General features: G+C 38.6%; 1 protein-coding gene across 6 annotated transcripts in view; it reads right to left on the reverse strand.

Annotated features, from left to right (window-relative positions):
• The window catches only part of ATP6V0A1 (ATPase H+ transporting V0 subunit a1), a 72,745-nt gene that overhangs the window by 13,039 nt on the left and 46,736 nt on the right, over positions 1-12,970 (reverse strand). For 5 of the 6 annotated variants that reach the window (XR_013177517.1, XM_077164342.1, XM_077164341.1 and 2 more), the window contains 4 exons: positions 7,577-7,695; positions 6,615-6,831; positions 5,554-5,661; positions 842-949 (listed from right to left, as the gene is read on the reverse strand). Coding sequence is in view for 5 of the 6 variants with exons in the window: in XM_077164342.1 (XP_077020457.1) it covers positions 842-949; positions 5,554-5,661; positions 6,615-6,831; positions 7,577-7,695 (552 nt within the window). In the remaining variant the exon portion in view is untranslated. Of the gene's footprint in view, positions 1-841; positions 950-4,660; positions 4,736-5,553; positions 5,662-6,614; positions 6,832-7,576; positions 7,696-12,970 lie in introns of all 6 variants that reach the window. The other variant, XM_077164345.1, reaches the window with a different exon arrangement.

The following is a 12,970-nucleotide window of genomic DNA, read 5'->3' on the forward strand; positions in this document are numbered from 1 at the left end:
AAGTCACTGATTGCTTCTTGGGGAGGACTGTTAATGTTAAATGGAGCTGATATGCTGGAGGCAGGTCTCCTCAGCACACAGAAAGCAAAGTCAGCAGCAATTTAGAGCATTAAGATACTTATTTTTAAAAGGCACCCCAACCCTTGCAAGTGGTTAGACAGATTGAAATATCCAGTCACCTGGATCCTCAACTCTGTTTGCTTTAGAAAGAACATAATGAGTAGATGGAATTCAAAAGCTCAGTTCAGAGGCTTTGTGCCATAAGTGGTTAGGCAAAGAGACTGGATTTCAAAAAACTGAGCCGGGAGGTGGCATCTTAAGGAAAACTCTAGCCTGACCTTATTAAAAAGTCACTGACAGTGACTTTTTTCACTGTCACTGTAAAAAGTAGGCAAATAACTTATTACAAAATGTTCAAACAAAATATCTGCAACAAGAACACATCCGTGGGATAGGACTTCAAAGCAGCAGTGATCACAGCTATGTAATTAAAACGACTCTTGGAAGGGGCAAGGAATGAAGGAACTATCATAAATGGCCCATTTCTGGGACACTGGGGCTTCCTCTGCCTGGCCCTAAGGAGAGCTGGTAATTGAAAGTTAGGAACTGAGAGCAGCATGCAGAATACTGCAAGTATCACGGAAATTAAGAAGTTGAACAACAGAACTGCTGCAGGCTCTGCAGACAACACCTGGAGTTTGGAGCAGGGGTCCACTGGAAAAAGCTGTGGTACCCTAAGAAATCCAGGATGTAGTTTGAGGATTAGTATTTTTATTTTTCGAGGAGAAGATTGGAGTGCAGGCTCTTAGGTATACAAGACTATGGCTGGCCTGGATCTTACCTCTTCCGCGTCCTCGGAATGGGTGGAGAGCTGGTCATGCTGAATAATCTCAGCATCCTCCTCTGTTGGTCCGTTGCCCACCCTGATCCCACCAAAGTTGAGAGTTCCCTACATAGATGAACAGAAAGAGGAGAATTTGCCTGGGCTCTAATGTGACATTCTGTAAGGTGGGGAAGGGCGATGGTTAGTACATACAAACCTCAGAAAAGCATATACTCTACAACAAAAACCAAACCCACAGATCGAATTCTTAAGTTAAAATGAATCACTGTTACCACCCAACAAACACCTCCACAGACCCGGACCCAACCTACATTTACTGCCTCATCCTACTTCGGAGGAAATGTGCAGTTCTGCCTGCTGCACCAAGAGACACAACCTTGCCTCAGTTAACACTAATTGAGAATCCTGTTTGAATGAAATGCTTAAAATGAGCAGACCCTCATAATAATTGTGGTGCTATCTACAAAGCCTGCAAGGACTCAAGGTTTTCCAGAACTAAAGATTAGACTTTCTAAGAGGGAGGTGAATCAAATGACATGGTGATTGTACCCTGTTCTGATAAGCTTTCAATGGGTGACCAAGAGTTGTAGCAACCTCTCCCAGAAATGCAATGAGTCTGTGCCTGGGAACAAGGGACTTCCAAGGTTAAAGAAGGAAAAAAAGTTCAATATACATTAGCTTGTGGCTAGAGGAATAGTGAGAGAGAGAGAGAGAGAGAGAGAATTCTTTCCTTAATTGGAGGATTCTGGAATGTTAACACAACACTTTTACAGGCATGTGGGCAGACCCTGTGTTGAGCATTTGTTCCTTCTCACTAAGCAAGTGCAGTTTTCACTGCTTATGGAGTCTCCATAAGCAAAATTTCAAAATCAACTTGATTTGAAAATCTCAGATTTATTGAGGCAAAAGGACTCTCCAGGTACAAAAGGACAGTTAGAATTGGGATTAAGTCACAAGTACCAATCAGAGCCAATCTGCCACTGGTAAAAGGAACTAAAGAAGGAGCCCTTAGAACCACTTCATATGGTTCCTGTCCATGGAGCCAAACGAGGCCAAAGCTCAAGGACTGCTCTCCTGAAAAACAATCTTCCCAGTGGCAGTACAAACAGCATGCATGCAGGTTTGTTCAACTTCCCTGAGGCCCTAATCTCAGCTTCACCTTTGGGTTTGGGCAAATTCTCCCTCTTCTTCCAGAAGTAGTTCTTAAATGCTGGTCAGAGAACGAGCTGCATCAGAATCACCTTGAAACTGAACTTTAAATAGAGATTCTCAAATACCACCCTCAGAAATTGCAAATTTAGTAGGTCTAGTGTGGGGCCCAAGAAATTTGTACTTAAAAATATTTTCCCAAGTATAACTGTATAATCATTGTGAAGGATCTATCAAAATGTAAAACTCATGCACCCTTTGACTCAGCAATCCTACTGCTGAGAACACCTATGCTTATAAAACTTTTATTAAGATACATGAACATGGATATACTCTGTATATTTTTGTCTATAGTAGCAAAGAATTGGGAACAACTAACACATCCATCATCAAGAGAGTGCTTATGTAAATTTAGTATAACAGACTGTTTTATGGAATACCAGGCAGCTATAAAAAAGAACGAAGTAGCTTTACATGTATTAGTATGAAACAATCTCAAAAATGTACAAATTTAAACAATTAATAAACCAAACGCACAATTCCTAATATGTTATATATATATATACACACACACACAGAGAGACACACGTATGTGCACATATACATACATATTTATATCAATGGATGATAGATATATTCTATTATGTGCAGAAGTTTTGGAGGCAAAAAACCCCAAACCTGTTAATATTCTTGAGAAGAACTGTGGTAGGACAGTGAGGTATTCACTTTTCAGTTTGTACTATTTGCATTCTTTAACCAAGTGCATCTGTGACTTTAATTTTATTTTGCAATGTTAGTAAGGGATTCTCTGGGCCATGAAATTAGGGACCATTTTTGTTTCTTCTTCTACTTATCTGCTTTTCAATACCTAAGAAAAAGAAAAGTTTATCAGGTGATTCTGATATGCAGTCAGAGTCCAGGACTTCAGAAACCTTGGAGTATCTATAATTTACACACATATTACACCTAACTACCCTCAAAATGTACAGAGTGGAAGTGCATCAAAGTGGCCCTGGTGATAGGAGAGGTCTCCTGTGTACCGTAGGATGGGTTACAGGGTAGAGGAATCAGGCTTCAGGCTTCAAAACTCCTAGAGTAGAAGGCTATTTTCTGAAATTTTCCCCAACCAGCAGATATAGTGAGAGGTAGACAGGTGAAAGCTCCCCAGGATAAACTAATATGTGTCTCTTCAGAATACAGGAAATGAGAGTTGCAGGAGGGGGGATAAGAAACACTTAACCAGCAGATTTAAAAAAGGACAACAACAACAACAAAAAATCCCACTTTGATACACTTATAGAAAACCAAGACGACACAAAACACTACCAAAGCAGATCGGTGGTCAAATCCTGAGCCTTTAAGGTAAAAAATCCAGGGCCCTTGTGGAATGATCACCCTGATTCTTTCAGGCTGCTCTCCAGAAACAGATGCTTGGCTAACGGATCAGCAGGTTAAGAAGACTCCAAATGTGCAGCCTTTCAGACCGGGGACTTGAAACCTGGGGATTACTATAGAATAGCTGGAGATCATTATAGAAAAAGATGCCATATTTAAAAGCATCAAGGTCTTCTCAGAAGCACACTTTCCATTTACTAAGACTAGCTGAAAGACTGTGAAAAAAATATTAATAAATGGGTAGTACGTGCTTTAAGGATGTACTTATTTATTTGGTGAGGGAAGGAGAGAGTAAGTTCCTACTTGAAATTAATTTTGAGCAGCAACATTAAAATATGTTCTGACTCAAAATATAGACCCTTTCTGACTAGGTCCCTAAGGATGATCACAAGTAGTTTTCCAAGTTTGTAATGATCAGAGGTGCCTGATGAAGAAAATGTTTATTCAACTAAATATTTTATTTCTTTTGAAAGAATATGATACAGCTAGAAGATAGAACTATATGAGTAACCACTACTGCCAAGAATTTGAAAATTATATAAATTCATTATCTAGAATATATTGTGCCAGTGTGGATATTAGCACAAGGTAAGATTTTGGTTTAGAGAATTTTTAAGGACAAATATTCAAATGCTTAAAATTCAGAGTATTACTTAATTGTGAGTTAGTAGTGGAAAAAGGAAAGATCAAGACAGAAGATGGTTTTGGTTATTACACTAGATGCACAGTTTACACAAGACACACAGGAGAGTGGAGGTCTCACTAGAACAGCTGAAGACATGAGGGTTTCCAAGTTTCTTACAAAAAAAAAAGTAGACAGGAATAAGCTTCCGCTGGAAAGAGGGTAACTCAATGTTGAAAGTTCAAACATCATTCTGAAGCAAAACTTTAGAGAAATCAATTGAAGAATCACAGAGATGTTTCCATATGTGGTCACAAAGTACAGACATGAAAGTGGATGAGTCCAAGAGCCACTATCTTGGATTAAGATAATGGGTCTCAGAGAAGGTACAACCTAGCCACTTCGTTTCCATGGCCATGACTGTACTTACATATCTGAATAGAAATTCAGTAGATGAATAGTAAAGATGATATCAGAATCTATTTTTAAGGGGTAAAAATCTCTTCTGCCATCATCTCAGTAAGTAACAAAGACATACTTCCCAAGATCACACATTTTATGCTCTTGATACTGTTAAAAAGAATTCTGCTGCACTGTTTGCCACCTTTTAAAATGTAATATGATGGTTTGTTGGTTTTAATTTCACTCACTGTTGCAGCCGCTGCTGCCTCTAGCCCCTGTTGGCTCGGGGTTGGGCTGACTGGGACCTCCACAGGTTGCCCTTCCTGATAGTGAATGGAAGAAAAGAGGAAAGGAAAAGAAAACAAAAGAGGAAGGGATGAAAGGGGAGACGGATGAAGGGTACATGGGAGGGTGAAGATGGTCAGAAAAAGGAGAAGGAGGGTCGTGTAACTCAGCTGCTCTCCAACAGCAGTAATAACCTAACAGACGCATGAGAGTCATGCAATAAGAAATGTGGATTTTTCCAGGCAGTGAAATAAGTGAGCATTACTGGATAGCCAGAAATCACACACAACACTGAACATGTGGCAACTTAACTTTATGTGTGTGTGAGGAGAACTCATGTGCACACATACATTAAATAAACACACGTATGTGTGCTGCTTTTTAAAAATTAAAAAAAAAAAAAAATCAATGGCTTTTTAAACCAAACCCTTTTCCCTAGATGTTCTGTAGGTGAAAGTATCATGGTCTCTTCAGAAAATGTCTCAGTGTCACCCCTGTGGTTCCCCAGGCAAACCACATGAATGGGTTGACCCATCTGTAGCTGTTGCACCTTGCTTTGGCTGATGCTGTATCTAGACAGGTCCAGGCCTGAATTTTGCTGAGCATGGCACGATACGCAAGAAAGGCAAAAACTTATTACTTATTTTCTCTATTCAAAATTGAATCTTGACATCTAAGAAGCAAATATATGTTCCTCTGACCTTAACAGTCCCAAGGCTTATACTTGGTTATGTGATACAAATGTATTTCAAGTATATACAGACTTGTGTACCATTAATTATATCCAATGGAGAATTGTCTTGATCTTAAAATTAAAAAAAAACTTAGCAACTTTCAGCAACAGAAGTACACCTACCAAATGTTTCCTCCTCAAATACTGATGGCGAAGGACCAATGGCTTAAACAGCAGCATCCAAGGTACACACAGTAGTGCAACTACCACCAAGAAACACTGAATTCCTATCTGCAAAGTAGGGAAGAAGGACAAGATACATCACATAAAAAACCATTACTCGAATATGCAATTTCCAATCCCAGCACAAATCTTCCCAAAAGCAGGTACAGAACCTTCTTGCTGATCAATGAATAATACTAACCAGTTTCTCAAAATAATTGGCAAATGGTGTGGCAAAGCTCAGGAATTGCCCTAAAGATGGTGTGCCAGTTTGAATCTGCTGCGTACCCCAGAAAAGCCAAGTTCTTTAATCCTCATTCAATATTGCTGGATGGGAGCTTCTTGATTGTGTCCATGGAGATGTGACCCACCCAACTGTGGGTGGTCACTTTGGATTAGATTGTTTCCATGGAGATGTGTCTCCACCCATTCAAGGTGGGGTTGCTTACTGATGCCCTTTAAGAGGGAACCATTTTGGAAAAAACTACAGAGCCCATGCAGCCAGAGACCTTTGGAGATGAAAAAGGAAAATGCCCCCAGGGAAGCTTTATGAGAAAAGAAACCTAGAGAGAAAGCCAGCAGACTTTGCCACATACCCTTCCAGCTGAGAGAGAAACCCAGAACTTCACTGGCCTTCCTGAACAAAGGTATCTTTGCCTGGATGCCTTAACTTGGACATGCTTATAGTCTTGCTTTAATTTGGACATTTTCATGGCCTTAGAACTGTAAACTAGCAACTTAATAAATTCCCTTTTTTAAAAGCCATTCCATTTCAGGTATATCACATTCTGGCAGCTTGTAAACTAGAACTGATGGGAATTATAAATTCCACCCTTTTGGGATACAGAAATTACAGAGGACCCTCCCAAGCTAAGGAGGACAGGCTGAATTTAGATCTGGACACACGTGATGAAAACAAATACTATGCAAATATTTTTTCCTAGGCTTCTTCAGGGACAGAAAAGGATCTGGCTTCCTAATCTAGGGCAACCACCTAGGATACCACTTATGGTTTGACGCACCTGTCCAGAATACAGCATTGAATTACTGGAGTCTGAATAGGAAAAGAGGAACATGTTTATGAAATGAATCAGAAGACTTGGTGCCTTCTCAGATGTCTGAGCATTATATGCTGTCCACTTGTAAAAAATGAGGATAACCAAGTAGCCAAACAAAGACGTCATGAAGATTATTTCAGGAATAAATCCAAAGTAGATATTCAGGGGCTTTCTGAAATAGCTAAAAAGGGAGAGAGAAAAAATGTTAAGGGTTAACAGACATAGGGCCACCTCTACACCAAGTCGAGTAATCACTAGATTTTGTCCCCTAACACTCCCCCAATTTTGTCTTTATCACTTTAAGAAGCAGCAGCCAGACACACTGGAAGCAACAGGATTAACTATCACATCTAAACTTTTGGCCTTGAATAGCTCCTGTACCACACCCACCATTCTCCCACAAGAAGGAGACTGGAAAATCTAGTACATTCTAGACCACAGCTCACAGTTTTATGTGAGTTATATGTCAAGGAAGAAAAAAAATTTTTTTTGCATATTGTACAGTGGGGTCACATTTCATTATTTTTCCATGGGAGTATCTTGTTATTGCAGCACCATTTCTTGAATTTTTTGTTTGTTTTTTTGGAAGTGCATGGAATGGGAATCAAACCCGGGTCTCCCGCATGGCAGGCAAGAATTCTACCACTGAACTACCCTTGTACTCCTATCAAGGAAGAAAATTAATTCACTCATTTTGATGAAAATTGCTCAAGTTACTTTCAAAGATCTTTAGTGCAGTTGTAAACTCTTAAGGGACTATTATTAAGCCTCATTTAAGAACATGAGATTTTTATAAAAGTACTTCTAGAATGTAGAATGAGGCTCTGAGTTATTAATCACCCACCCCCCAAAAAAATGATATAATTTCTTTAGGCAAAAGTATTATTTAAATTATCTGCATTCTTATGACAGAAACAGCAACTCACACATGATTGAAAAGACTGAGGGTGACTCCAAACAGCATATGAATAATACCAAGGATAACCGACATCTTCATCTTAAAGGAGTTGAGGAAGGTCAGTTTATTGGTAGCTATGTTCCAGATCTGTCACGACACAAGAAATCAAAAAGGTGTAAATCGAAAAGTCTGAGATGGAAAATTACTATTCCTCTACTTTAAAGACTGTGTTTTTTTTTAAAATTATGGAATATTCCAAATATATACTTTAGAGAGAGAGAAACATACACTTAAGGAGATAGGGAACAGCCATGTCCCCATCACCCATCACTCAGATTCAACAATTATTATCAACTTATAGACTCACAGCCAATCTTGTTTCATCATACCCCAACCACTCTTCACCACTGTATTCTTTTTTGAGAACAATATACTTTCATTTTTTCCCTCCACTTGTAGATGTGTTATAAACTCTAAATGTATTATTTTTACTTTTAATTCAGATTTTTTTATAACTTTTTTGTTAGAGAAATTATAGGTTTACAGAAATATCATGGATAAAATGTATACAATGAAGAGTTCCCATATACCACCCAGTTATTAACACCTTGTGTGCTGGTTTGAACGTGTTGTTTTCCCCAGAAAAGCCATGTCCTTTAATCCTGATTAAATGTTGCAGGATGGAGACCTTTGATTAGACTGTTACCATAGAGACTGACCTACTCAATTGTGGGTGTGATCTTTTGATTAGATTACTGTCATGGTTAGGGACATGTGTCAACTGGCCAAGTTGTGGTACCTGTTTATCTGATTGGGCAAGTGCTGGCCTGTCTGTTGCAATCAGGACATTTCATAGGATTAGATCATGATCACGTCAGCTGCATCCACAGCTGATTCCATTTGTAATCAGCCAAAGGGGAGTGTCTTCTACAATCAGTGATGCCTAATTTAATCATGGGAAGCCTTTTAAGGAGGACTCAGAGGAGACAGGTCCCATTCCTGCTTGGGCTGGTGAGCCTCTCCTGTGGAGTTCATCCAGACCATCCATTGGAGTTGTCAGCTTCACAGCCTGCCCTGTGGATTTTGGCCTCTGCGTTCCTGCAGTCACGGGAGACACTTTTATAAATTTTATATTTGCAAGTGTTCCCTGTTGATTCTGTTTCTCTAGAGAACCCTAACTAATATAATTACTTTCATGGAGATGTGGCATACTCAATTGTATGGTAAGATTAGATGGAGATGTGACTCTGCCCATTCCAGGTGCATCTTAATTAGTTTACTGGAGTACTTTAAAAGTGGAGACAATTCTTGATATTCTCACAAGCAGTGTGGACAACCAAAGCTATAGGCTGAGCCCCCAGTCTTGGGGTTTGTTCATATGAAACTTAACCCCACAAAGGATAGGTCAAGTCTACTTAAAATTTAGGCCTAAGAGTCACCCCCAAGAGAGCCTCTTTTGTTGCTCAGATGTGGCCTCTCTCTCCAGCCAACATGACAAGCAGTCTCACCACCCTCCCCTTCTCTGCATGGGACATGACTCCCAGGGATGTGGACCTTCCTAGAAACGTGGGACAAAGATCCTGGAATGAGCTGAGACTCAGCATCAAGGGACTGAGAAAAACCCTAGAATGAGCTGAGAATTAACATCAAGGGATTGAGAGAACCTTCTGGACCAAAGAGGGAAGAGTGAAATGAGCCTAAGTATCATGGCTGAGAGATTCCAAACAGAGTTGAGAGGTTATCCTGGAGGTTATTCTTATGCATTAAGTAGATATCACCTTGTTGTTCAAGATGTAGCAGAGAGGCTGGAGGAAACTGCCTGAAAATGTAGAGCTGTGTTCCAGTAGTCATGTTTCTTGATGATGACTGAACAATGATAGAGCTTTCACAATGAGACTCTGTGAATGTGAAAACCTTGTGTCTGATGCTCCTTTTAGCTACTATATCAACAGACGAGTAAAACATATGGAATAAAAATAAATAATAGGGGGAACAAATGTTAAAATAAATTTAGTTTGAAATGCTAGTGGTAAATGAAAGCGAGGAGTAAGGGGTATGGTATGTATAATCTTTTTTTTTCTCTGTTATCGTTTTATTTCTTTTTCTGTTGTCTTTTTATTTCTTTTTCTAAATTGATGCAAATGTTCTAAGAAATGATGAATATGCAACTATGTGATGATATTAAGAATTACTGATTATATATGTAGGATGGAATGATATCTTAATGTTTTGTTTGTTAATTTTTTTTAATTAATAAAAAAAGTTAAAAAAAAAAAAAAAGTGGAGACATTCTCTCTAAGCCCAACTTTGCAAGTAAAATCATTACCATCCCCACTATGTGGGATATGACATCCAGGGGTGAAAGTCTCCCTTGCAACCTGGAACATTACTCCCAGGGATAAGCCTCGTCTTGGCACCATGGGATCGAAAACACCTTCCTGACCAAAAGGGGGAAATGAAATGTAACAAAATAAGGCATCAGTGGCTAAGAGAGTTCAAATAGAGTTGAAAACCTATTCTGGATCTCCTCTTATGCAAGCTTCAGCTAGATACTGCTAATTACCAGGTTTGCCAACCCCCAACCAAACAACCATTCCTGTCAACTCTAAACAACATCTAAGGCTTTATCTGAGACTGTACGGAAGTTTCATACACTAAGATTAATCTCCAGAAACCTACAACCTCCAGAGGGGTTCCTAAGCCAGTTAAATCCTGAAATCCAGAGAGCCAGCCTATTTAAGAACATCAACTATTTCCATCCCCCATCCCGTATTATCAACACCTTTATTCGACATGAAAAAAATTTAGAATGGGCATACCCCAAATGCCCCTGAAGACTGGGAGGAGGATCAAAGGAGGAGTTGTAACAGATAAAGTTAGGATTTAAAAATGAATCTCACTGCTGAATCATTATATTAATATTTCTTTTGGTCTCCAGTGTCTTGGAACAGCTAGAAGGAAAAACCTAAAATTGTGGAAGTATAACCCATACCAAACTTTGAAATTTATTCTATAACTACTTGTTACAGCATACTTTGAAATTTATTGCTTTTTTATATATTAAAAATGTATTTTTAAAAAAGGGAGACCTTTTGGAAAAAGCTTGAGATGTTGACACAGACACAGATGTTTGGAAATGCAGAAGATCCAGGAGATGCCAATTGCTTTAGAGCTGAAAGATGCAGACTGTAGAGCTGCTTGGAGTGTTGATGCCTAGACAGGGATGTTTAGAGATGCAGTGCCCAGCAAACGTCACATGTACCTTCTTGTGAGATGCTAAGCAAGCCAGAACCCAGAGTTGTGTCCCAGAGGAGCTAAGTGAAGGCCCACAGATGCTTAAAGAGGAAACTACTAGCATCAAAAGCTAGAAGCAACAGAATCAAGAACAATGACCAGCAGATACCAGCCACATGCCTTCCCACATGACAGACATCAGCCGTTTTTGAGTTAAGGTATCTTTCTCTGGATGCCTTAGTTTGGACATTTTTATGGCCTTAGAACTGTAAACTTATAACTTAATAAATTCCCTTTTTAAATGCTAATTACCATTTAATAGGCTTGGCATTTAAATTACCATTAGCATTTAAATGCCGTTCCATTTCTGTTATATTATATTCCGGCAGCATTTAACAAACTAAAACACCTTGCACTGGTGTGGTACATTTGTTATGATCCATGAAAGAACATTTTTATAACTGTGCTATTAACTATAGTCCATTGTTTACAATTGGCTTGTGTTATACAATCCTATGTTTTTTCTTTTAGTTTTTATTCTAGTAACATATATATGACATAAGACTTTCCCTTTTAAGTACATTCACATACCTAATTCAATGTTGTTAATTACATTCACAAGTTGTGCTACCATTACCAAAACTTTACAATCAACCCAATGGAAATTCCGTGCAATTTAAGCATTAACTCCCTATCCACTACCATTTTCTTTTTTATTTGCTTTATGGCAGGATCATGTTTCATTCTTTTTCCATTTGAGTATACCATTATTGTAGCACCATTTGTTGAATTTTCTTGTTTGTTTTTGCTGGTTTCTTTTGTTTGTTTGTTTGTTTGGGAAGTGCATAGGCCAAGAATAAAACCAGGGTCTCCTGCATGGCAGGCAAGAATTCTACCATGAACTACCCTAGCACCCCCCACCACCATATTATTTTGAAGCAAAGTCCAGTATTATATCATTCTACTTGTAAACATTTAAGTATGGCTCTCTGAAAGGTAAGGATTAATTTTTAAAATATGACAACAATACTATTATCACACTCAAAAGCATTAACACAATGGTTCTTTACAATCATGAAATATATAGTCAGTATTGAAATTTCTGATTGTCTCCAAAACAAATTTTAAAAAATAAACTTATTTAAATCAGGGTCCAGATAAGGTCTATTCACTATGACTGTTGCTATAGCTTCCTTTTTTCTTGTTCGATACAAAAAATAGGGTTGTTTATCCTGTAGATTTTCCCACCACTTGTATTTTGCCGATTGTAAAATCTCTGTGGTGCTCTTATTCACCTATTTTCTTTTTTTTAGTGCAATTTTATTGAGATATATTCACATACCACATAATCCATCCAAAGTATACAATCAGTGGCTCACAATATCATCACATAGTTGTGCATCATCACAATCGATTTTAGAATGTTTTCATTACTCTAAGAAAAAATTAAGAGAGAAAACCCAAAACATTCCATACACCTTAACCCCCTCTTTCACTGAGCCCTAGTATTGGTGTGGTACATTGTTACTGCTGATAAAAGTATATTAAGATATTACTGTTAACTATAGTACATAGTTTGCAATAGGTAGGCTTTTTCCCCCACATACTTAATTGCCTTAAGCTCTTGTCACCTAAGGCCTGGACACCTGTAGTATTTTCCTGATAGTTCTTTCCTCCTCCACGTGGCCGCTAAATTAATCTTCCTAGCTTCATGACTTTGATCTAGTCATTTCTCTATGCCAAAATTGCCCCTGAAGCCCCACTGTCATCTTTAGGCTCAAGTGGAAACTCTGTGGCCTGGTAAGCCAGATGCTTCACCATCTAGCCCAGCATCTTTTTGTTTGAATCAGCCTCTTCATGAAGAGTTCATTCTTAGTGCTCACTAACCTGACAACTTGTGACTAGTTCTTTCTCCAGCTCCAGTCCTGCCTGATATTCAAGTCTGCACTTTCAACTGCTCAGAGGACATTTATACATAGGTGTCCTATAGGAACTTTAAACTTAACATCTACCCAGTAAGCAACAAGTGAGAGAGGCCTGTAAAAAACTGTGTAACTATAGAACATGACATAATATAAGATAATATTATTAGTAGTGTACTCCAAGCTCCTTGAGGGGAGGACTTATATCTTAAAATTATGTATTTCCTTCAGCAAGCAGTATGCCTTGCACATGAGGGATTTAATGA

Source organism: Tamandua tetradactyla, chromosome 6, assembly GCF_023851605.1.
Source record: "Tamandua tetradactyla isolate mTamTet1 chromosome 6, mTamTet1.pri, whole genome shotgun sequence".
In the NCBI taxonomy this organism is placed as follows: domain Eukaryota; kingdom Metazoa; phylum Chordata; class Mammalia; order Pilosa; family Myrmecophagidae; genus Tamandua; species Tamandua tetradactyla.